The sequence below is a fragment of the Cotesia typhae genome, unplaced genomic scaffold (genome assembly GCF_013202065.1).
Source record: "Cotesia typhae breed Kobodo isofemale line unplaced genomic scaffold, CoteBio_Ctyphae contig_20, whole genome shotgun sequence".
In the NCBI taxonomy this organism is placed as follows: Eukaryota; Metazoa; Arthropoda; class Insecta; order Hymenoptera; family Braconidae; genus Cotesia; species Cotesia typhae.
This window is the reverse complement of record NW_027423725.1, coordinates 330,860-356,663: the sequence shown is the minus strand read 5'-3', so window position 1 is coordinate 356,663 and position 25,804 is coordinate 330,860. Positions and strand designations below refer to the sequence as shown.

General features: G+C 22.6%; 1 protein-coding gene across 10 annotated transcripts; it reads right to left on the bottom strand.

Annotated features, from left to right (window-relative positions):
• Positions 1-37: 37 nt before the first annotated feature.
• Positions 38-23,956, bottom strand: LOC141538067 (CUGBP Elav-like family member 2). Of its 10 annotated transcripts, none has more exons than XM_074259346.1 (13): positions 20,763-20,952; positions 18,608-18,786; positions 14,921-15,003; positions 13,520-13,568; positions 8,329-8,537; positions 5,966-6,103; positions 5,612-5,900; positions 5,431-5,544; positions 4,761-4,802; positions 4,349-4,528; positions 2,798-3,079; positions 1,753-1,910; positions 38-261 (listed from the first exon to the last, which is right to left on the bottom strand). In XM_074259346.1, exons 1-12 carry the CDS (start codon positions 20,798-20,800, stop codon positions 1,783-1,785), a joined length of 1,731 nt encoding a protein of 576 aa, XP_074115447.1. In that variant the 5' UTR covers positions 20,801-20,952; the 3' UTR covers positions 38-261; positions 1,753-1,782. The 10 variants fall into 10 exon arrangements, with proteins under 10 accessions (XP_074115447.1, XP_074115449.1, XP_074115446.1 ...); XM_074259348.1 differs by having other exon boundaries at positions 38-258; XM_074259345.1 differs by having other exon boundaries at positions 1,757-1,910.
• Between the last annotated feature and the right edge of the window lie 1,848 nt (positions 23,957-25,804).

The window sequence follows — 25,804 nt, the reverse complement described above, 5'->3', positions numbered from 1 at the left end:
ACACACAGGCACCACGCGACAAAACGACATACTGTGATACAAAGTGTGATTAAATATATTTATATATATTTAATTAAATATTTAAAGTATTTCTTTTATATTATATTGTATAGATATATTTATAAATATATATATATATAAATATATTAAATGTACGTGTATGTGTATGTGTGTTGTGTGTGTGTGTGATTTTTATTTGCGAGATAGACATGGTATGGCACACAGTAATATTCCGGCCACAACGTCACAGGCCTGCACCTGCTGACACACAACAAATACACAAAAATGTTAGTTATTACACGCGGCTAGTTTAAAGTAACAACATTTAAGTAATTATAAATAATATTTAAATATTAATTTTAAATTATAAATGAGTATTGTGATTTTAGATAAATTTTTTTTTTTAATTATTATTTTTTTTCATGAGAAAAGAGTAAACGATAAGAAGCGTATTTACGTTGCAATCCGGGTCATGCGAGATTTTTTACTAATTTTTGAGATTTATTATTGACGGACGAGAATAGAGACATATAGTGTTAGTTTTTTAGAAGATTATTACATTTTTTTAGAAGAAATTTTTATTAATTTTATTTTTGTAAAAAAAAAAAGATTTTGAACAAAAAAAAATTATTTTAGATAATTTAATTAATTTTCCAAGTACCCTCCTATAAAAAAAATTTTCATAAAAAAAAATAAGTAGAAATACTTAAAAAATTAATTAATAATATTTTTGAGGGAATTTCCGAAAAATTTTCTCATTAAATAATTATTAACATTTAATTGACGAATAAAAAAATTAAGAAATAATTACTTACAAATTTTAAAATAAATAAATAAATATTTAGAAATTTTATTTTTAATGAGATAAAAAATATGAAAAATTAAAAATTTTTTTTATTAATTTAATTTGTGGATTTTTAAAAAAAATTTTTTACTAAATATTTTGAAACAAATAAAATTAAAAAAAAAAAAAATTAAATATGAAAAAAAATTTTTTTAAATTTATTTTTCTCTTAATTAAAAATTCTTAAATAATTTTTTTTATTGAATAAAATTTATTATCAGTTAAATAAAAATTTTTTCAAAATTAATTAAATATTTTTTTATTAAAAAAAAGGCTTTAAATCTTTAAATAATAAAAAAAAAATTTTTTTATTAAATTTATTCATAATTAAATCTTCTATAAAATCTAATAATCTTCCATCGCGTCCGTGATAGTAATAATAATAAAGAAAAAAAATTAGTCGCTGTTAAAAAATAAACCGCGCGTCTTTACAAATAATGTATGATAATAAATAAATAATAAATAATAATTATACCTACAAGCAAAGTTAACATACACACATTACAACTGTAGCAACGATTAACAATACAGCCACGATAACGATTTAAGTCGTCCATTTAAATAAATCAAATAAAACAGAAATATATAATTATTAAAGTACTAATAATAATAAACTTAATAAAAATAAAAAGACAAACTAACAAGTCCCGCGTATCACAGATATATAATTTGACAGTGTACTTTTACTTTTTACAAAAAAACGCGACTAGTAAAAAAAAATTGTTTTGAATACTGATTGACTAGACGTTGTTCCCGTTCATTAATAATTATAATTTATAATAATAATTAATAATTAATATTGTACATTATATTGACATTGACATCTCAAAGTGTTTGATTAATTTATAAAAATATAAATTTTTGAGTAATTAATTAATAATAAAAAAAAATTATATACAAAAGTCTACCTACAAAACTGCGCCTGTTTTAGCACCCTGTTAATACGGTTTGGCAGCTTCTTTGGCTCGTTTATGTTCAACTTTAAGTCTCTTAGCGCCTATGTGAAAACCATTCATTGTTTGAATAGCTGCTGCTGCACTTGCTGGATTGTCATACGATACAAAACCTGAGGACATTATTTTTTTTTTAATTATTTTATTACAGTAAAAAAAATTTTTTTTTTTTATTTTTTATATGAGTTTATTTTAATTTGCTGTGTAATTTTTTTTATAAACTCTAATTTTGAGAAAAATTATTGCTCCATTCCAAAATTCTCTATTTCTAAATACATAATTAAGAAATGACCTTGTATCTTGTGAACTATTGACATTTTTAAAAATATAAGCTCATCCCGACATTATACTCATCAAGACCTTTCATTTGAGTACCCACATCAATTTTTCATATATTTTATATATTTATATATATATATATATATATATATATATATATATATATGAAAAATATATCAAAAATGCATGTGGGTACTCAGATGAAAGCTCTTGATGAGTGCAACACCGGGATGAACTTATATCTTCAAAATATATATATTATATATATATGGATATATGAAAAATATATCAAAAATGCATGTGGGTACTCAAGTGAAAGCTCTTGATGAGAGTAACATCAAAATGACCTTATATCTTTAAAAATATCAATATTTAAGAAAGTACCGTGCAATTTAACATAATTCATTATTTAATTACACAAAATTTTTGTTTATTTTAAACAGCACAAAAAAATTATTATAACTTATTTAAAAAAATTTAATATTATTTTAAATATAAGACAAAATTTAATTTTCTTATTATTTTTAGTGACATAAAATTAATGTTTACTCTGATTAAATAATTAACTCGATTTTAAAAGATTTTTTTAATTCTCAGAATAAATTAAAAAAACTAATTAAATGTTACGAAAATTTAATTTTGTAATATTTAATTTAAAAAAAATTTTTTTATACGATTTAAATCAATTTAAAAAAATGATATTGAATTAAAAAAAAATTACCAAAGCAACGACTGGTATTTGTCTTGAGATCAACGACAACTTTAGCAGACAGCATGTTACCAAAAGGTACAAAAGTGGACGCAAGATCAAAATCCGTAAAGTCCTGAGGCAGATGATAAATAAATAAATTGCAGCCCTCAGGGCCCTCGATTTGTTTTCCAGCAGCATTTATAATCATCGTTTGTTGCTGCGCTGCCAATGCTGCAGCAGCTACAGCCGATGCAACTGAGGAGTTCCCTGTGGTCGTTCCAGTCTGTCCAGCAGTCGGCAGCGCCGAGAATCCTTCATTTTTTATAAAACAACAAAAACAATTATTTTACTTATTTATCAAAAAAAAAAATTGTTTTGAAAATTTGAGAGATAAAAAGAAAAAAGAGGCGAAAAAAAATGATGATATGCAATACGTTTTAATTAATAACAAGTGTGTAGTATAAAATAATTGAAAATACTGCTAGTCCTATCTAATTGTTTATACACGTCCGCGACTAATTTACTCACTATTATTTAATCCTTTTTTATTGTCTTGTACACTGGCTGCAGTGCTTGTACTTGTAGTCACAGTTTTTCCAATGAGAGCTTCGCATGACGTGTGTTATCGTGTTGTAAAAATTCATCAATTGTTTGTTGTATTTTTTTTTTTTTTTTTTTAGAAATATAGATTTATTTAATTATGATTTTTTTAAAAAAATTTTTGAGATGATTTTCGCGAGATTAATGAAATTTTTTGGCTATTTCTCATGATTTTAAATGACAATATCTGTTAATTATTATTTATAATTTAAAAAAAAAATTTATGAAATTTTTTACTCTTCGGAAAAAGTGTCTAATTAATTTTTTTCATATTTTTAATCAATTTTTTTTTTATTTAACAATATAAAAAAATTTTTTTTTAATTTTTTGAAATTTAAAAATTTTTTTCAGATTTAAGACAATTTTTTTTTATTTTAGTCTAAAAAAATTTTTTAATTAATTAGAATTTTTTGGTTTTTTAGTTTCAAATATTTTTAAACTTTTTTAAATAGAAAAAAAAAATTTTTTATTTGTAAAAAAAATTTTGTTTAAAAAAAAAATAAGAATTTTTTTTCAATAAAAAAATTCACCTATTTATCTATTATAATTTTTAATAATAATAATAATTAATTAGAATTTTTTGGCGTTTTAATTTCTAATATTTTTAGACCTTTTTAAATAGAAAAAAAAATTTTTTTACTTGTAAAAAAAATTATTTTAAGCTTGTAAATTTTTCAAATAATTTTAATTAATTTTTTTAAGAATTGTCAGATAAAAATAAAATAATTATTAAAAGATTAAAAAAAATTTTGTCTTAAAAAAAAAAAAACAAGAATTTTTTTAATTAAAAAATTCACCAATTAATCAATTATAATTTTTGATAATAATTAATTAGATAATTGTAATTAAAACCATGAGAATCTAAAAATCCACCAACCTCAAACTATATAAATTATTAATTGAATATTTATAAATTAATAATATAAGGAGAATAATTGTTGTAAATATTATTATTACTATTATTAAGCGAATGTAATGTACCTGCATATTGTTGCAAGCTTGAGTAAGCATTGTTTAATGAGTCTTGAAGGCTACCAGCGTTAGCACCAGCACTTAACGATGCTGTCCCAGCCAGAGAGTTAAGTGTAAGGGATACTGGACTAAACCCATTTGCGTTACTCACTGCTGTTCCATTATTGGTAACTTGCGTTGCTGTTGGCCCTGTAAGCCAATAATCAATAATCTATAATCTATTCACACGTTAGCATTTTAATCATTAATCATTAATTTTTTTTACTTTTTATTTAATTATTACAATTACTGATATTTAAAAAATTTTTTTAAATTACTTTTTTTTTACCGAAAAAATTTAGAAAATTTTTTATTTTATTTCAAAGTTAAAATACTGAATTTTAATTATACAAATAAAATTTGAATATTAAATTGTACTTACATTGAGTAAGACTTCCTTGTGAATTAACTAATCCACCCAATGCTGTAAAAATAATAAGAATAATTTAGTCAAATAAATTGAATAATATTCTATAATTAAATTAAAAAAATTGAAAAAAAAAAAAAAAAAAAAATTAACCGAACCTAAAAAAAAAATAAAAAATTATCTACAATTTTTTAAAAAATAATTTGAATTATAAAATTATTAAATAAAATTTTTTCTTATTATTTTATGCACTCAGCCTCAAAGAATCAATTATTTTTATGAAATTATCGGCTCAATTTTTTTTTAATAAAATTATTTTAATCAGGCAATAAAAAAAATTATCTCAGATTTTTTTTTCTATAAGATTTAACGAAATTACTTTAACTAGGTAAAAAAAAAAAAAAAAAATTAGCTCAAGTTTCTTTCTTTTAAATTATTTTAATTAGCTTAAAAAAAAATTTTTTTCTTATTAAATTATTTTAATAAGCTGTTAAAAAAAAAGGTAATTTTTTTTTCTATAAAATTATTTAAATCAGATTTAAAAAAAAATTTGCTTGACAAAAAAAAATTTTTTTTAATAAAATTATTTTAATCAGGCATTAAAAAAAATGTTTGTAACTTTTGTAACTGAGTATTGAGATAATAATAATGTAAACAAAGCCTTAAGATTGAAAAAAAAACTTACTGCCAGAAGGTACTTGAATATTAGCAGCATTAGTCATCGATGCGAGTGCCATAAGATCTTGCATGCTCATAGGTGAGGTAACGCCAACGGGATTAGCTGTAAGATAAACAAAATCTATTGGCAATTGTGTTATTAATAAATATTTATTAAGAAATGTGACAGATTATATATATTAAATTACCTCCGATGTATTCGCCAGTGTTGGCACCACCCAAAGTCGCGAGAGTTGCCAGTCCTTGGAGATGGCTCTGGGTCATCTCTGGGAGACTTGCAACAGCCTGAGGAGTTACAGCCGCGGCTCCGTTCAGGCCAAGGTGCTGCTGAATCAACAGCTGGTGCTGAACGGTGCTGATGGCTGCTGGATTACTTGCGCCAGTGGGACAAGCTACGGCTGAGGGTCCTACACCCGGTGTCAGGGTTGTTTGTAGCTGTTGGAGTAATTGCGCGGATGCCAATGCATGAGTATCATTCTACAATAAATTTTTTTCTCAAAAGATTTTTGAAAAAAATTTTCACAAATTTTTTTTTTACTTACGTTCGTTAAATAGTGCGGCGCTGGCATCCCAACTGTACCGGCAATGTTCCATAGGTTTGCTTGGTACTGTTGCAATCGCTTTTGATCCTTTTCCTTTTGCGTGTCAGCGAACTTGACGACCAGTGGCGATGAACAACCCTGGAAATTTTTTAGAATTAGTTAGAGATTTTTTTTGGCTTTTTTATGAGTACCCACATGAATTTTTTGATTTTTTGAAAATTTTAAAAATTTTTTATTCATTTTTTTATTGTTTAAAATTTTGAATTTTAAGTAATTTTTGTTTCAAATTTTTATCTTTTATCTAATTTTGGAATTTTGAATATTTTTTTTAATTATTCAAAATTTTTGAATTTTTTTCAAATTAAAAATTATTTTTTAATTTTTGAGCTTTAAAAAATATTTTAATTAATTAAAATTTTTTTGATTTAAAAATTTTAAACATTTTTTTATTTTTTTCTCGATTTTGAATTTTTTGATAATTTTCCAAATTATTAAAATTGTGTTATTCATTTTTTAATCTTGAAATATTTTTTTTATTGTTTAAAATTTTGAATTTAAAGTACTTTTTCTTTCAAATTTTTATCTTTTGTCCAATTTTTGAATTTTGAACATTTTTTTAATGATTAAAAATTTTTAATTTGGAATATTTTTGAATTTTTTCAAATTAAAAAATTATTTCTTCAATTTTTGAATTTTAAAAAATATTTTAACTAATTACAATTGTATTGATTTTTGAATTTAAAAAATTTTTTAATACCTTCATCAATTTTTGATTTTTTAAAAATTTTTAATCAATTAAAATTTTCTTTTTTTCAATTCTGATTAAATTTTGACTTTATTAATAAAAAAAAATTACTTTTATTTGGTTTAAAAATTTTTTTAATGCTTAAAAATTTGGAAATTGAATTTTGGAAGATCTTTTGATATTTTAAATCTCAAAAATAATTTTTTTTTTAATTTTAATAACTTTTGAATCATTAAAAATTTTCAAATTTTTATTTTAGGAATTTTCAGTAAAAAAAATGACTAAATAAAAAATAAATATTCTTAAAAATATCCCGATTGGTGGGTGTGTTTGATATGACTATGATAAATTTAAAATCGGGTTATTATGTTGTATCTCCAGTGGGTTAGAGAGAAAAATTTACCGAAAGGTTAAGTTTATATTTAGTGTAATCGATAATTGAGGCGGATTTCCAGTTATAATTTATTGAGACAGAAATACTTGGCCTCTGAGTAATTTAAATATCCCTTTTTTCAAAGACCCAATTTATAATTATTTATTTTTAAAAGTTTTATAGTCGACTTGAAGATATCAAGATATCTTAATAAGAGATTTATTAAAAAATTCGCTAAAAGGTTAATAAAATATTAAAATCTTAAATGGTTTTATTTAAAAATTCATTTCTTTTATCAAAAACTCAAATTTTAACTGATAAATAAATTTTTATAAAGTTTTATTAATTTAATTTAAAATTTGAATTATTATTGCGAATTTTTGAATAATTAATTTTATTAAAATTCTCAAAAATTATTTTTTTATTCAAAATATTTATTATTGATTTTTAATCAATTTTTGATCTTATTTTTAAATTATTAAAAATAGAAAATATAAAGAGAATTACAATTTAAAAATAATTTTTTAAATTAAAAAATTAACAAAAAATTCAATTATTTTTTTTTTACAATATTTATTTTATTAAAAAAAAATTTTTTTTCAAATTTAATAATCAAAATTTGACAAAATTATTTTAAAATGTCGTCAGTAGAATAAATCTAAGACCAAAATTTTATTTTAAATCAATTTGACTTCTTAAAAAAAATTATTTTATTTAGAAAAAAAAATTATCAAAATTACAATAAAAAATTTGTCATTTTTTATAAAATAAATTTGAATAAAAATTTTTAAATTATAAATATTAAGTAAAATAATAATTTAAAAATTTTACAATCTAAAAAATTTATTTTAATTATTACCCAAAAAAATGATTGATATTTTTTTCCTTAATTATGCAAATTTTCTAAATTTTTAAAAAATATTTTATTTAATAATTTAAATAGTAGTTAATGCGACTTTAAAACAAACAAATAAAAAAAAAATAAATAATAAAAATTAAATAAATTACCTCAACCCCAAATTAAATAAAAATAAATAAATTCTGTCACAATAGATAAAAATACTCTAAAAGACGTCAGTAAGTAATCCTGAAATTAAAAATCCAGTGACTTAACAATTCCCAAGTCACGAAAATAATACCCAAAAGAAAACGAAGAACAATAATAATAAGCCTAAGAATATGTCCTTTCCCAACCAGCAATTGTGACAGTAATTACAATAATATAACAATAATAAGTGGCATTACCTCCATTGTACGGGAATGATGGAGTGCTTTAATAGCATTAATGGCATGCTGTTTAGTTGCAAATGTAACAAAGGCACATCCTCTGCTTTGCCCGGTACTATTATCCCTCAATACCGAGCACTCTTCAATTGCACCATAAACGTCAAACATGTTTCTTACATCATTTTCGCTGTACTTCTTTGACAGCATGCCAACAAATAGCTTCCGATCTGCAATCAGTAAAACACCAAATTTTCCGATTTAATTACCTCACCTTAAATTTAAAAAATCATCATAATTTATTCAATTTATATTAACAAATATTATTTAATGCCACTAAGCCACAAAAAAAAAAAAAAAAAAAAAAACACACCAAAACCAAATAATAAAAAAATTGACACGATAATACATTAATATAAAATTAGTATTCAAGTAGGAATCGAACCCTGTACTACGTGTGCGGGATTTAGAATACTCTTTTTACTTCTTCCGGTGTGTGCTGTGCATACTCGTTTAGTAACGACGGGATGCACCATTTCTTACATACTAAATAGTTACTCCAAACCTTACAATTTATTTATTTTTTCGTTAATTTTAAAATCGGATAATTTTTAGATTTAATTATTTAATTATTTAATATTTAATATTTAATATTAATAACTATGATGTATGATGTATGATAAATGATAAATGATGTGAATGAAATGAACATGAATATAAATATAATAATGATAATGATAATGAATTATTTAATAACAGACAACGATATGCCGCTTACATTACATGCAAATTGCGTAAATACCTCGCTTATATGTGCTAATATGGATTGTAACGTAGGGAGATTGTGGAGGGAGGTATCTTGAAGGCCTCGGCTTGGGCTATAGGTTTATCATCGTCCATACAAATACTAGTACGAATACAAATACTAATATAAGTACAAGTACTTACAACTGTTTACTCTACTGTCTAATATTTATTAATAAATACAAGCATAGGTAGTTGAAGATATTATTATTATTATTATTTTATTGTATACATCTGTTAATCATTTACACCGTAGATCTTGATTAATTGTCGGCGCGAGTATTTTTCTTTTTTTTATAAAACAAGTATTTATTATTTAAAGTATTTAGAAGTAGAAAAAAAATTTTTTTTTAAGAAAAAATAATTAATTTTTATAGAAAAAAAATTTCTCGATTTTTAAAAATATCTTATTAGTTCAAATAAATTTTTTTTTAATTTTGTAACCAAAATTAAGAAGAAGATTTAAAAAATTACAATTATTGCTCCAAAAATTAATTTTTTTTAATAAACCAAAAATTAATACAAAAAGTAGAATTAAAAATAAACTTGGGATTTTTGATAAATTAATTGGAGCTCAAAATTTTTTTAAATGCAAAAAAATTTGAAAAAATGTTTTTTTTTTTATAATAAAAAAAATTATTTTTTTTAATTTTGGGAGTCGAGTGTAATTTTTTTTTTAATTTCTGAGTAATTTTGAGCTCGGAGAAAAATCTTAAATAATAATAATAATATTAATTTTAAAATTCAACTAAATTTACAAAATTCAGAAAACTTTGAAATAAATTTTTTTATGGATAAATCAAATCAACAAGTAGTACAAAAATAGAAGTAGGTTAATATCCTCAGGGAATTAAAACATCAAATTTAAAAACTTATTATAACAATCATAATTACAGACAAAAATCGATAAATTTGATAAAAATTATTCAACAAACTAAAAAAATTAATTCTAGTGAAGAAAAGAATTTTATAAATTTTCTGAGTAATTGAAACTTAAAAATAATAATAATAAATTTTTCTACTCCAAAAAAATTTGTAAGAAAAACCAAAAATTTTACTTTAAACAAAATTTTTTTTTGGTAATTATTTACAAGTGGGGTCAAAGATATTTTTGGCCATATTCTTAATCAAAAATTAATATTTCTATAGCTTTTTTTGCCTTCAAAAATTGGAAAAAATTTTGGCTCACATGTTTTTGGATAAAATTCCTATTCTATTTTTTTTTTTAACACATAAAAAAGCGAACAATAAAAAAAAATTGAATATCACAATTTTCTAAAAAATTTATAAATTTTTTTTGAAAATTTTAAAAATTTTTTAAAATTGTGACAATTCTTTTTTTTTTTTAATTATTTATTTTTTTTATGTATTTTTCCCAAAAAAAAAATTTATCAATAAAATCAAATAAAAATTTCGTTAAAAAAAATGAAAATATTTACCAAAAAATTACATAAAAATAATAATAAATTAAAAAAAATATTTCTACTCCAAAAAATTTTGTAATAAAAACCAAAAATTTTACTTAAAAAAAAAAAAAAAGTCAAATTTCTCAAAATTTCATATCTCCAAAAAAAATGAAAATTTGATAAAAAATTCAAATGACCCCAAAATTTCCTATAATAAAAAAGGGGGTAGCATACCTGGAAGCGAGTAGGGTACAGTCTGAGACTGTGGCGCCCAATAAGTCTGATTAATAGCAGGATACTGACTACCAGCACTAACATGTGCCACACCACCGTACTGTTTTTTGCTCTTCATAGCCATGTTCATGCAAACTTCTTTAGACTAAGTCCACTAAAATCTTCTCTTACTCCTCCAATAAATAACAAACTAATAAAAACCAACCAACCAACAAACCAATTAAATTAACAACAATAATAATAACAACAAAGCCCGATAAAATCTATAATACAACACACATATAATATATAACATATATATTACAAAGCCTGTATCACTGAACACGCCCTCTGCCGCGTTAATTCAAATTAACACTTATCACAATCCATATTATAAATATATATATATATCTAATTCCCTGCACCGCGATGCCACGTGCCACATACAGGGCGCGAGTTCGGCATTGATGTCTCCCTCGCAAATAGGCGCCGTGGCCCCCCCCAGACAAAATTATTCAGTTAAAAAAATCCACACAGCACTCATGTCGTTGCGCAACAAAATAATTTTTCCGCAAATTTTTGCAGTGGGTAATTTTTTCGAGGTTGCACAATTTCTAAAAGAAAAATGTTTAAAAATTTTCCAACCACGATTTCGCGGATAGAAACCGACGGCTAAGTAAGTTAGTGGCGTAAGTCTCGTAAGTAAGTCTGCACCGTGTGCAGTAATTACAAAAAATAATAGACGTAGACTGAGTGCACTCTTACGACGTACTCCTAACACTCAACAAGTGAGCGGATCGTTCATCGTCGCGACATCATACGCATACCTTTATTTTATTTTGTCTTTCTTTTTCTTTCTCATACTCTATTATACACCACACACACGTTGCGACAACTATATATATATATATATATATATATATATATATATATATATATATATATATATATATATATATATATATAAATATATATAAACACGTACACACTTGCACACACATGTCACATTTATATATGTATATATTTAACTGTTTAGTCAGTTAAGTCTGTTTGTACTCTTGCCCCCTTCCCGCCTTAAAGTTACCGTGCACACAAAGAGAGGGACACATACATATTTATGGTCTTAAACCAACTCACATATGGAGATTTTATAAATATATTACTTTTAACAGCAACAATAGTCGTACCTAGCATGCGTGTTCATACAACATGTAACACAGGTTGTACCAAAACAAATTCTTTTTTTCATTTACCAAATTCGTTATCATATCTTATCGGCTTAGCTTAGTTATTCTGTCGCTTATCGTTGTTAATTTCTCGACCATGTGTAATTTTATATATGTACTTTTTTCGGGGAAAATTCTTCAAAAATTCAGCCAAATTTTAAACCTTAGTTCAAAAAAATTTTGGAGTTGAATTACGCTCTGTATCTCGCGAAATATCGAACTTAGAGATTTTGTTCAAGAGATCTTTTTTGTAGAAAATTTAATTTCCTATAAGCTGCAGCTTATAATTTTTCTATAAATTCAGTAGTTTGTCAGATATTAAAAAAAAAAAAAGGAATTTTGTATTATATAAAAATTAGGTACATAAAAAAAAGTTCACTTGAGCCAAGAAAATATTTTTTTGAGTAAAAAAAAAATTTTTTTTTGACAAAAAAATTAATTCTCTTGCTTTAAAAAATAGTATCTTGATCCAAGAAAATTTTTTTAAGTCAAAAAAATATCCTTGTTTTGAGAAAATTCAGCCTCTGGCTCCAAAAAAATTTTTTCTTGATAAAAGTAATTTTTCTTGCTCCAAAAAATTAAATATCTTGATAGAAAATTTTCATTAATATTTTTATTGACTAACATGTCAAATAATATTGAATTTTTTTTTATTAAATATGTAAAATTGCACGCTAAAATAATAAAAAAAAGGAATCAAATATTCAAGAAAAAAATTTTCTCAAGGTGAGAAAATTTTTTTCTTAGCTGAAATAAGTGGCGCTACTTCCCTAAAGTATCTAAAAATCTTGATCAAATATAAAAATTTATTCTATCAAGTATTTACGATAATTTTAATTAAGAAAAAATAACTTCTGCCAAAAATAGAATTTCAAGAAGAATTTACTTCAGTTTTTTTATTTCATTCAGACACGTGAAAATTTTTTTGAGCTAAGAATTTTGTTCTCCAGTTCTGTGTACAGGTGCAAATTACAGCTTAATAGCTCCAGAAATTTCTGTAGCGATTTAGAACAATATGATTTTTCAAAACGCCGGCTGGTTAAAGATATTAAAAAAAAAAACTAAAAGTTTGCTTGTATTTTAAACAGCAAATTTTTCTTAACAAGGTTTAAAATTTTCTAAATTTTTTTCTAAAGTTTTTCCATTTAGGATTCAATTAAAACTATACATCCGATAGTAAATGTAAGCCGAAAAATAAGTAGGGCCCTTGCGAGCGTGATCAGAAATAAACAAAATGTCAGGGTATTTTTAGCCGTGGTTTCATTCCACGCTGCATGTCTTTCGCTACACGTTCTACCTGTACTGGACCTACTGATAAACATACGAGCATTGTTAATGTTTTTTTTTTTTTTTTTTTTTTATCATATGTTATATGTTATATGTAATATGTGATATGTAGGCCGATTTGTTAGTAGTTGGGTTGGAAGCCATGGAAGAGATTAGATAAGATTTTATTAAACATGGATGATTTAGTAGTGTGTTACATGTACATACACATACACAAACGGTTGTTATAATTAATGTAAAACACATACACATGCTAATTGATTTTAGGTAACTTACCGTTCCGGTGGCCACTGTCTGCCGGCTTCATTTGGACAGGTCGATGCATCTGAAATAATTATTTACTTTTTTTAGTTTTCAATCTCGATTATATTGCTATTGATTTTTATTTTATTCTCGCTATAATTATGATTTATGATTTATGATTTATCAGTGGTGACTAATTGAGAGGTAAAGTAATTGCAATTATTCTCAGTAGTTTTTTATCAGGAGAGTCCGAGGTGTCTTCATTTGTCATCGCAATTTATCATTAGACAATACGGTGGCGGCATTCGACGAATGAGATTGTAAGCTGGATTTTTACGCTGATGGTAAATCGGAAGGAAATTTTTTTATTTATTTAATTGTTAAAAGATTAAATTTTTTGGAATAAGAAATTTTCATTGAAAAATTTTTGAAAGAAAAAATAGAAAAATTTGATTTTATAAAATGAGAATTTTTTTATGTATGATCAAAAATTTGATTAATTTTTTTAAGAAAAATTTTCAACCAAGAAAATTATTTTAAAGAATTTTTAATTAAAAAAAAAAAAATTATTTAATCGAGAAAAAATTGAATTTTTATGAAATTTTTTTTTTTTTTGAGAAATTTTATAATTGATTTTTTTTTTAAGGATGTGAGAATTTATCTTTTTTAATCATAAAATAAATAAAATTAACTAGCAACCTTGCAGTTACTATGTGAATTAAAAATAAATAAAATTTTACTTTATTAAATAATGAATTTTGTTAAATTGCACTGTACGTTCTTAAATATTGACATTTTTAAAAATATAAGCTCATCCTGATGTTACACTCATCAAGAGCTTTCATTTGAGTACCTACATGCATTTTTGATATATTTTTTATATATACATATATATAATATATAAAATATATGAAAAATTGATGTGGGTACTCAAATGAAAGGTCTCCATGAGTGTAACATCAGGATGAGCTTATATCTTAAAAAATGTCAATAGTTCACGAGATACAAGGTCATTCCTTAATTATATATCTAGATAAAATAAATAAATTAAAAAAAAAATTAAGGCAGTAAATTTTTATGTTTTAAAAAAAAAGGTTTAAAAATAATGAAAAATTTATTCAATTCTGTAAAATTATATTTTAACATTTTTTTTTAATCTGAGATTGTTCTGAAGATAAAAAATAAATCCAATAAACAGGAAATTGATTCTATAAAACAGTAAATTAGATTTAACGCTGTAGGAAATTAAGGAAAACTTTAGTGATTGTCTATCACTAAATAGATTAGTTTCAGTACCGCCAGCGGAAATTAAAAATAATTTATTTAGTCCCTACAAAATTCTCTAAACTCAGGAAAAAATCAAGAAGCCTGGAGAAAAATAAATAAATAAAATAAAACAAAAAAAATGATGGATTAATAAAAGAGAGCACTTACTCCGTTGAAAATTTTTATATTGTGAAGTGCATTTTGAGCCGCGAGCGCCGCTCTCCTTGTGTAGAAGGTGACAAAGCAGCAACCTGGATCAACAGAAATTACAAATTAATTAATCACTTACTATCGAGTTAAATTAAATATTAATTTATTAATGACTTATGAAAGATTATTGATAGAAAAAAAAAAGGAAAATTTACACTGTAAAAAATTGGGAGTTTTTTTTTAAATAAATTTTAGTTAGCTTCAACAATTTTTTAAATTCAAAATTAATAACAATTTATTTAAAATTTAAGTTTGGAAATATTAATTGGAATTTTTAAAATTTAGAAAATTGAATTGAATTTAAAAAAATTATTTTAATAAATAAATTTAACGTAAAAAGTTAAAAGAAAATAAATTATTAATATGATTAAATTTAAATAAAATTAATTACTTTAATTTTACTGAAATTAATTTAAATGACTTAAAAGTTTTTAAATTTCTTAAATAAATTATTAAATAGTGAATTTATTTAAAAATTCTGTATGCAATTTTTTTTTAATATTTAAAATTAATTTTATTTGAAATAAAATTACGAATTTACTTTTAATATAAATAAAATTTATCTAAGTGAATAAATCAATTAAAAATCATCCTTAAAATTTTTTAAGTGAATATTAATTATGCAGAAGTGGGGCTCGCTCTATTTTTGAGTTTAAAAAATTGTAAAATTGATTTGATTATTAATAAGAATTTTTTTTTAATTGTTTTTTTTTTTTTTTTTTTTTTTTTTTTTAGGTCAGATTTATAATTAAAATTATGAAAAGTATGAAAATTAAGTATTTTTATATCTTAAACTCTTTGTATGTAGAAATATCTTCTCGTAATACAATAAATATTGAAGTGAAATTAAAATTGAAATATTTAAATATTTTATTTTCGTTTAAAAATTCAAAATTACAATTTTAAGTATTTTTTAAATGAAATTGTGACGACGCTATTTTTTTTTTGTCATTGAAATATTTTTTTTCTTAAAGCGCGATAAAAAAAAGAATTAATTTGAAAAAACAATTTAGAATATTATAATTTGAAAATTTTTTAAGTTTCAAATTAAAAAAAAATTAAAAAAATTTAATTTTCATCATTTTTATAAAAAATTCGCTGTGAAGAAAAATTTGCAAGAAAAAATTAATTTTTTGATTTTTTATTTAATTTAAATTTTATTTAAAATAAGTAGGGCTTCACTTCTGCATAATTACAATTTTTCTTTGTAAATTTCTAATTATTAAACATTAAAAAAATGATAATAATTTTGGTTCTATTTAAAAAAAAAAAAAAAATTCAATTAAAATTCCAAAAATTAATTTACAATTTAAAATTTCAATAAAAAAATTTTCCGGGTGAATAAATCAATAAAAAATCACCCTGAAATTTTCTACAGTGTAAGACAAGGTCTGAGATATTTTCCGTAGCATTAGAGAGTTCCTCGGTTCCCTAGTTCCTTGTGTTCTTCGGCCGTGGATAGGCTGCGATCAATAAAACGAGTGGAGTAGAGTTCGAGTCGAGGTAACGGTTGTGGTATGCCAGGAAAGCTCTACGGACCTGGCAAGCTCGAAGCCTGGCTAGCTCTACCTCGTCCTATCCGCTACAGCAGGTACTTTGTGTGAATAACTCTACGTAGGTAGAGCTGCACCCTGGACTATAGCGTTTGAGCATCGATCCAAAGACTACTCGCAGCTATACTCACTTTTACTCAGTTATACTCACGCCTTCTTATTTCTCCCTCTTTTATTTTCCCACCCTATAATTTTCCATCCCCTTACGGTACACTCAGGCTCTGTTATAGAATAGCTTCTAAGATGTACGATATTATATTTCATATTTTATATATAAAATATATACTTCATTTTTTATTTTTTCCCCAAGAAATTAATTATTAAAATACCTTTTCTGCGCATTGGAAAAATTTATATTACATTTTTAAGGGAAAAGAGTGTCAATCGATAATACACTGGTTTGCTAAAAATTTGCAATTATTATTTATTTAAAAAAAAATTGTATACACTGATGGAAGGACTTGTTAACTATTAATAATTAAATTTATTGGACGACAATTATTTAATAAATATTTTTTAACTCATAAAAATGAACTATAAAAAATAAAATTTGGATTTATTGAATAATGACTTTTGTTAAATTGCACTGTACTGTCTCAAATATGGACATTTTTTTAAATATAAGCTCATCCCGATGATACATTCATCAAGAGCTTTTATTTGAGTACCCACATGCATTTTTTATATATTTTTCATATATACATATATATAATATTTATAAATATATGAAATATATGAAAAATTGATGTGGGTACTCAAATGAAAGGTCTTGATGAGTGTAGCATCGAAATAAGCTTATATCTTTAAAAATGTCAATATTTCACAAGATACAAGGTAATTTCTTAATTATTGATATTTTTCAAATTGCTATTTTTGCTTTTCATTTTAAATAAATATTTATTACATCCTATGATGTTAAAAAATCATTTATTGGACAGTTCATAAAGCTTATTAAATATAAACAAATCCTTCTATCAGTGTAACCATAGAACCTTTTTTTAGCTCTCGATAAATAGTATTTTTATAATTTTAAAATTAAATGCTAATTACCCCGATAATATTCCGTGGGGTCAATTGATCCATCTATTCTAGGGACAGTTGAAACATAGGCTTAGCCATTGAGAGTTGCGTGCGCATCTCGATTTTACATCAAAATTACATTTGACCAATAATTAAACAAGCAGAATTATTTTTAATCAAAGGATAAAAATTTATGACAATAGATAATAAATAATCAAGTAAAAGTAATTGATTTAGTTTTTAATATGCTTGCTTTAATTGATCCCTGCGCTGGGGTAAATTGAACCGCTTGACACGATTGGATAATTATACATTTTTTTTTTGAGATTATTTTTTGTTTATTGACTTATTAAGAATGTTTGAGTCCATATCGGAGTATTTTATCAAAAAGTAAGGGATTATTTTTCTTTAATTCAACTTAATAAAAATTATTAAAGTATTTTTGATTCAATTTAACCCCTTTTTTTCTTATTTAAAAGAATTTTTAATTAATTTTTTTTATTGCCATTTTATTAATATAAGTCTTTTTTTTTTTGCCTTATTTATTATTTATTGGCTTTTTATTTTTATTTATTTTTTTTATATGATAAAAAAAAATTGATTAGTTTTTAGAAAATAAAATTGTAATTTTAAATAAAATTTCTGAGTAATTTTAAACTAAAAAAAAAAAATTTTTAAATTTGTAAATTATTAGTTTTACGAAATGGTGAAAATTTTACTTAATTTTAAAAATTCTTGCTCAATGGTTAAAAATTTGATAAAATTGATAAGAACTTTTTTGTAGAAGATTTAATCCTCTACAATAATGATTTTATAATTTTTTTTGTATCTTCAATAATTTAACCACAATAATTACTTTAAACTTTTACAAACTACGGATAAATTTTGCAACTTCAATTTTTGAATAAAAAATTCAAATTTTGAAAAAAAGATAAGCGATAGGAAAAAATTAATAAGGAACTGTTTTGTGAAAAATAAAATTTTTATAATTTTTTTTTATTTTGAATATTAAACCGAAAATTTTGAATTGAAATTTAAAAAATCAAATTTTTGAAAATTAAGAATAAATTACCTTGATGTGAGCCAGTGTATTTATTTCTGAGAACATTTATCTGATGAACACGTCCGAACTCCTCAAACATCGTTCTCAGATCATTTTCCTCCATATCATGAGGCACCTGACCTACAAACATCTTGATTGTGTCGGGATCGGGCTTGTCTTCGGTGGCGGAGCCCGCGATGTCACTGATGCTGGACAAAAAGATTACATGTACCCTCGTGTCTCACATTCAACCCTTCCCCCCGCCCGCTCGCCCTTTGAATAATTATTATTATAATTATGAATACAATTGATAATTAAAATAAATGTTGTACTCAAACTTAACGATAACTTTAAATATGACAATGAAATATTTTATTGAAACATCTAGAATACACGCATGCGTGAGGAGAAACGTGAAACTAAATTAATCAATACTGCGTGTTCTACCAATACACACGTAGCAAATTTATATAAATAATAAAATAAAACAATAATAATAACATTTATTAAATAACCCAAGGACCCACTTAATTTTTATGGAATATGGAAATTATTAACTGGAGGTGATTTTTTTCGACTAAAAATGCTAAATATTTACAAATTTACAAATTCACAAATTTAGAAAATTAAAAAATTTTTTTGGCTTTAATAAATTAAAAAAAAAAATTTTTTTTTTGAAAAATTGGTATAAAAATTAAATATTTTTAATTTTAATGATTTAGTATTGGACCAATGAATGATTAAAAAATAAAATAAAAAATATGCAGGGATAGAAAATTTAATCAACTATATGTAGAATTTTTTATAAAATTTTTTTTGGAGTAATAAATCTAAAGAAATAAAAATTAAAAATTAAAAATTTCGATAATTATTTACAAGTGGGGTCAATTTTTTTTTTTTTAGCCATATTTAGGTGAAAAATTAGCATTAAAAATTTTTTTACGGCGCATTTTTGATAAAAAATGTCGTGAAAGAAAAAAATAAAAATTTCGATAAATTTTTTGCCTCGAAAAGTTGGAAAAAATTTTTTTCTATGTTTTTGGATAAAATTTCTATTTTATTTTTTTTTTTGAAAAGTACATAAAAAATGAACAATTAAAAAAAAAAAAACTTAATCTTACAATTTTCTAAAAAATTTATAAATTTAAAAAAATAAAAAAATATTTCAATAAAATTAAATAGAAATTTCGTTCAAAAAAATGCAAATTAAAATAGTTGACCCTACTTGTAAATATTTATCAAAATTTCAAACACCATACAAAGAATTTTTGGTAGTTTATTTGTAAAAAAAAAAAAAAATCAAGGAGAGTTTCAGAAGTAAGAATGTTAGAAATTTTTTTTTGGTACGAAAAAAATATTTTTTTTCAAGCTTAAAATATTTTCACGTCGAAAATTTATTAAACTTTAAATATTTTTTTATAATAATTAATTATTTAAATATCAAATGAAAAAAATATATATTTGTGGGTTAACTTGAGAGACAGATTTTCGAGAAATTTCTCGAAATTTTTTTGAGAAAATAAATATTAAAAATATTTTCTGGTAGAATATTCAATAAATTCTTTTTAAAAATATTTATAACAATTTTTTGTTAATTTATTTTGCTTCTAAAGAATTTCAAGAATTTATACTTTCAGTAGTACAAATATCTCAGACATTTTAAATTTCAGAGTTTTTTTTTCTTGCAACAAAGAAACTATTTTTTGGAAAAAAAAAAAAAATATTGCCGGGTTAAGAATTTAACAACCTATAATTATTTATAATAATAATCAATTACTTAAATATTAAATTGTTACTGAATTTGATCCAGACTTTCGACAATTTTTTAATTATTTTTTGATGAAGTAAAAAATTTTTTGAAAAATAAAAAATATCCGCCTATAGATAATTCAATAAACTATAATAATAAATTTAATTTCTAATTTTTTTACTGTAATAAATTACTCAAATAAAAAAATATATTTTTATATATTTTAACGCGCTGCAAACTCAATAATTTTTAACGAAATAAATTTAAAAAAAAAATTCACAATGTAAATTTATAATAAACTATTTAAAAACATAACACAAAAATTTCTTTAAAAATTTACTGTTATAAAAAAAAATATAACACTTAAAATTTAATATTAAAATTTAAAATACGCCATAATTACCGAAAAATAATCTTCAATAAAAAAACACTTACTCAAATAATTTGTAGTCGCTAAACAAAGTATAATACATTTTAAAATTATAGCAATAAAAGGCGATAAAAATGAAATAGATAAGATCTCCGTGAAAGTTAAAACAAAGACTCGTAATTATGCTGAATAAAATAAACTCTAAAATTTATCGGCAAGCATTGTCCAGCCTACAGTCCGTCTGACCGCACACTGAGAAAACTGTGCCCCCCAAAAAATTTGCTTCTGTTCTTCTTCACTTACACGGTCATTATTATTAACTATAATATGTGTAAAGTACTGTATTTTATGCATGTAAGTGTAACACCTAGAGGACTTACAACTAAGATGCATGTTTGTGTACATATATATATATATATATATATATATATATATATATATATATATATATATATATATATATATATATATATATATATATTTCAGTAGTAAAGGAATGTGCTATGTACACAAGAAACGTGACAAAAATCGGAGTTCGGGAGCTGCCAATAATCCCTACGTTGATGTATGACTATGTGTGTGTTTCTATGCGCGTTTATGTTTATACATTGATGTCATGTTTAAAAATTTTTTTATTTTTATTTTTATTTAAATTAATAATTGTAATTTTTTTAATTTAAATTAATAATTGTAATTTATTTAATTATTTATTTTGTTAATTAATTAGTAGTTTAATTTATTCTAATTATTAATTACTTGAAAAATGGATTACTTCTTTTTTTTTTTTTTTTAAAGGCTTTAATTAACATTTTTAATAATTAGTTAAAAAAAAATTTTTTTTTAATTATTAATTTTTCAAAAAATATTTTACTCTTTTAAAATAAATTAGTGAAATTCCACTGATTTATTTTAAGAGCGTAATGTCGGTAACACATAAAAAAAAAAAGTTTACTTGAGTCAAGAAAATATTTTTCTTCTTAATTATTTTTTTGAGAAAAAAAAATTTTTTTTGACAAGAAATTTCACTTATTCCAAAAAAATTAATTCTCTTGCTTTAAAAAATAGTATCTTGAACCAAAAAAATTTATTTAAGTCAAAAAAATCATCTTGTTTTAAGAAAATTTAGGCTCTTGCTCCAAAAAATTAAAAATCTTGATAGTAAATTTTTATTAATATTTTTATTGATTAAAATGTCAAATTGAAGATCAAATAATATTGAATCTTTTTTTTTCATTCAATATGTAAAATTGCACGCTAAAATAATATAAAATGGGTATCAAAAATTCAAGAGAAAAATTTTCTCTAGGTGAGAAAATTTTTTTTTCAGCTGAATTAAGTGGCGCTACTTCCCTAAAGTATCCAAAAAATTTTGATCAAATATAAAAGTATTTTTCATTGTTTTTTCTCCAAAGAAGTTCTAAAAATTCTCAAAAATCTGTCTCGTTATCCTACAATCAGATATTTAAGTAATTAATTATCATAAAAAAAAATAAAATTAAAAAATTAATTATAGTTTATTAATTACATTGTCTACTTGACCATATATATTTTCAATCAACGATTACGTAATGTAAATAAAAGTATAAAAAGTAAGATAAAAAAACCGTTGATAATTCCTTTGTTTATATTATTATTGTGAATGTCTCGGTGCGTTTCTATGTTTGCATACATATATATCGGTACATTAAGAGACATTACATGTGTATGTGTGTCCTCTGAAGGACGATATACTGAAACAAAGGAATTTTTTCGGTATTAGGAATCAAGTTTTAAAAATACGCGAACTAAGTTTCATTATTTTTGTTCTTCATCGTTTTTATTTTTGGTTTTTGGTGTACATAGGTTAAAAACTAAAAAAAAAAAAAAGGTTTTGGTTTATTAAATTTAAAAAAATTTTTAGAGGCCAGTGTACCTCGAATTGAAGTGTTAAACGCTTTCGAAAATTCCCAAGGAAAAATATTTCTTTAAAGTTACCTAAAAAAAAATTCAAAAAGAAAAATCTTAGTTAATATAAAAAAAAATTCTTTATGATCTACGATCAAAAATTACTTGAAAAATATTGTAGTAAGCAAAAAAAATTTTTTTTAATTTTTAAATTAAATTGTTTAATATTTTTAGAGCTTTTAGAAGAAATAAATTTGTGTTACAAAATTTTTAAGGCTCCTCATTTTGCTTTTTCTTTCTTCTTTAATGTAAGCTTTGCATTTTTCAAATGTAAAATTTACAAATAATTAATTTATATTCTTCCGTGTAAATTTAATAATTTTTCCACATGGTACACGGAAAAAAAATTAAAAAATTGGATTATAAATAGTAATAAGTGTCCCTTTTTATTTAAAACTAGAAAAATTACAGTTCTAAATAATATTTTTATAAATTTAAACTTTGAATTTTAATTTTCAGAGTTTTTAATGCAATGTTTATATTTTACAATGCACAGTAAAAAATTTTATGTCAAAAAATTTTGTGTTAAAAATTTTTATGTCAAAAATTTAACACTTTTTTGTGTTAATTTTATACAATAAATATCAAATTTATACATAAAATTGTTAAATATTTAATACAAAAATTTTTAACACAAAATCTTGATAATTACAATCTGAAATTGTAATTTTTCCAATTTTTTATTTGGAGCGCCACATTACTACATTATGTAATGTAATTTTTCTATTTTTCTTCTTCCATGTGAGTTTATATTTTTTTTTTATAAAAAATTTACATTTCTAAGAATGTAAAATGAACATTTCTTCTCACATTTCGCGAAAAATAATTTTAAAAAAAATTATTTTCCTAATAATTAAGATTATATTCTAAATTTTTCAATCATTCATTTCCACCCAAAAATTTTTAAAACTCTAAATTTTTATACACAATTCCAAAAAGTATAAATTGTGTGCCAAAAAATCACCCCCGTAAAATAAAATAAAAAATTTCCTAAAAATAGCAGACATTTTTTTTAAATCTCAAAAATTCAATTTTTAAACAACAAATAAATTAAATAAATTTATTATCTATCCAAAAGTAACTTAACAAAATGTCTGCCATTGAAGCAAAAAAATTTTCTCTAATTTTCCAAAAATAATTACAAACTTAAAAAAAAAAAATAAATAAAAAATAGACAAAAAAATACTTACGTAATATCATCAGTATCGCAATTGTCAATCTGCTGATGCTGATGCTGCGTCCTAGACTGATGATGCGAAACAGTAGATTGATGCTTCGAGTAAGGATGTGGATGGTGGAAAGTATTGTTACTGATATTTAGATTATTATTGTTTTTATTACTGACATTATTATTATTATCACTTTTATTGTGAATAACTGAATTTTTAAGTTCACTTATTTCAATTTCTAATTTTTTACTAGATTTATTATCATTATTATTATTGTTATTATTAAGATTATTATTATTGGTAGTACTATTATTGTTATTATTTAGATTATTATTTTTATTACAACTATTATTATTGTTTAAGTTATTATTATTAAGCAAACTATTATTGTTATTATTATTAGGAGTATTATTGTTATTATTGTTATTATTAAAATTGTTTTTATTTTTGCACATACTGTTATTGTTATGCACTAAAATCTTGGTAGAGTTGTTGCCGATCGAGGGCGGCGAGCCCGGGGAAATTTTCCCCGCCAATGCGTTTAGCGATTTCAGCATTTTTTTTAAATGCTTAAGTTTTTTTTACAAAACTTTTCTGATTTTTATAACTTTAAATAATAATTATTAGTCCCGTAACTGGTTTTAGCCTGGAATTTATAATGCATTATTTATTATTTTATTATAAACAATTATTTTATAAATAAATATTTTAATTTATGTCAGCTGATTATTAAAATTATTATTTTAGAAAATTATTTCTTTACCGAAATTTACTTTTTTTTTCTTTTGATCTGAAAAAAATTGTTTTTTTTAAGAAAAAAAAATTATTTTTATAAAATTGGTACGGTTCGATGGAATTAAAAAAAATTAAAATCGTGACCAGAAGTGTAAAAAAAAAATTAAAATTTATTTTGTGAATAATTTTAACAATTGTTTAATTTTGCGGTAATTTTTTTTTTTTTTTTTTTTTTTTTACGGTAATTGTAGTAAAAATTTGTAAAATAATTTTTTTAATTACTTTGAGAGCTTTTGGAGGTAAATAAAATTTTATATTGACTGAAAATTGTTTCATGTAAATTAAATAATTTATAAATAATAAAAAATTTTTTTAAATGAATTTATTAAAAAAAAAATTTCTTGATTTTAAAATAAATTTTTTTGATTCAAAAAAATTATTTAAGAAGAAAAAATAAATTTTTTTCTTGCTCCAAAATAATTTAGATCTTTTTTACAATTTAAAAAAAATTCGCAATTTAAACAATTATTAAAATTTGTTAAAAAATTAAAATTAAGTTTTTCAATCAAAGATTTTTCCTCAAACTAAAAAAAAAACTAGTTTAAATTAAAATACTTTTCCTTAAAAAAAATATTCAAAGCAATTTTATCCTATTAAAAATTAAAAAATCCAAGAAAATAATTAAAAAAATGGACTAATGACTTAAAAAAATAAAAACCAGCCCTTATAATTTTCCTCCCAAATTTGGTCGGGCATAAAGAAAAAAAAATTCGATAAAATAAATGAAAATAAACCCATAAAACTATAACAACAACAATATAACTGTAAAATAGTGTTATTAAATTCTTCCATATACATCATATAAACAGAAAAATGTTTATAATACATAATATATATATATATATATATATATATATATATATATATATATATATATATATATATATATATATATATATATATATATATATATATATATATATATATGTAATAATGTATATGTAATAGAGTCAGTAATACAAGGTAGTAAACAGTGTGCACAATACACACAAGAAATACATAATAATAATGTGTAGTTGCGCACAACTCCGCACAGTATCGATCGTTTGACCTCAGCTGGTTCGTAAGCTGTGCACTTGCGTCCGCATTAACTTCCCAAGTCTCGTAAAAACCAAATTTTCACTTGCGCTTTCCCATCCCCGTCAATAATTACCATCAATAATAACAAACTAACCCAAGCCAAAGGCTAAATTTCATAG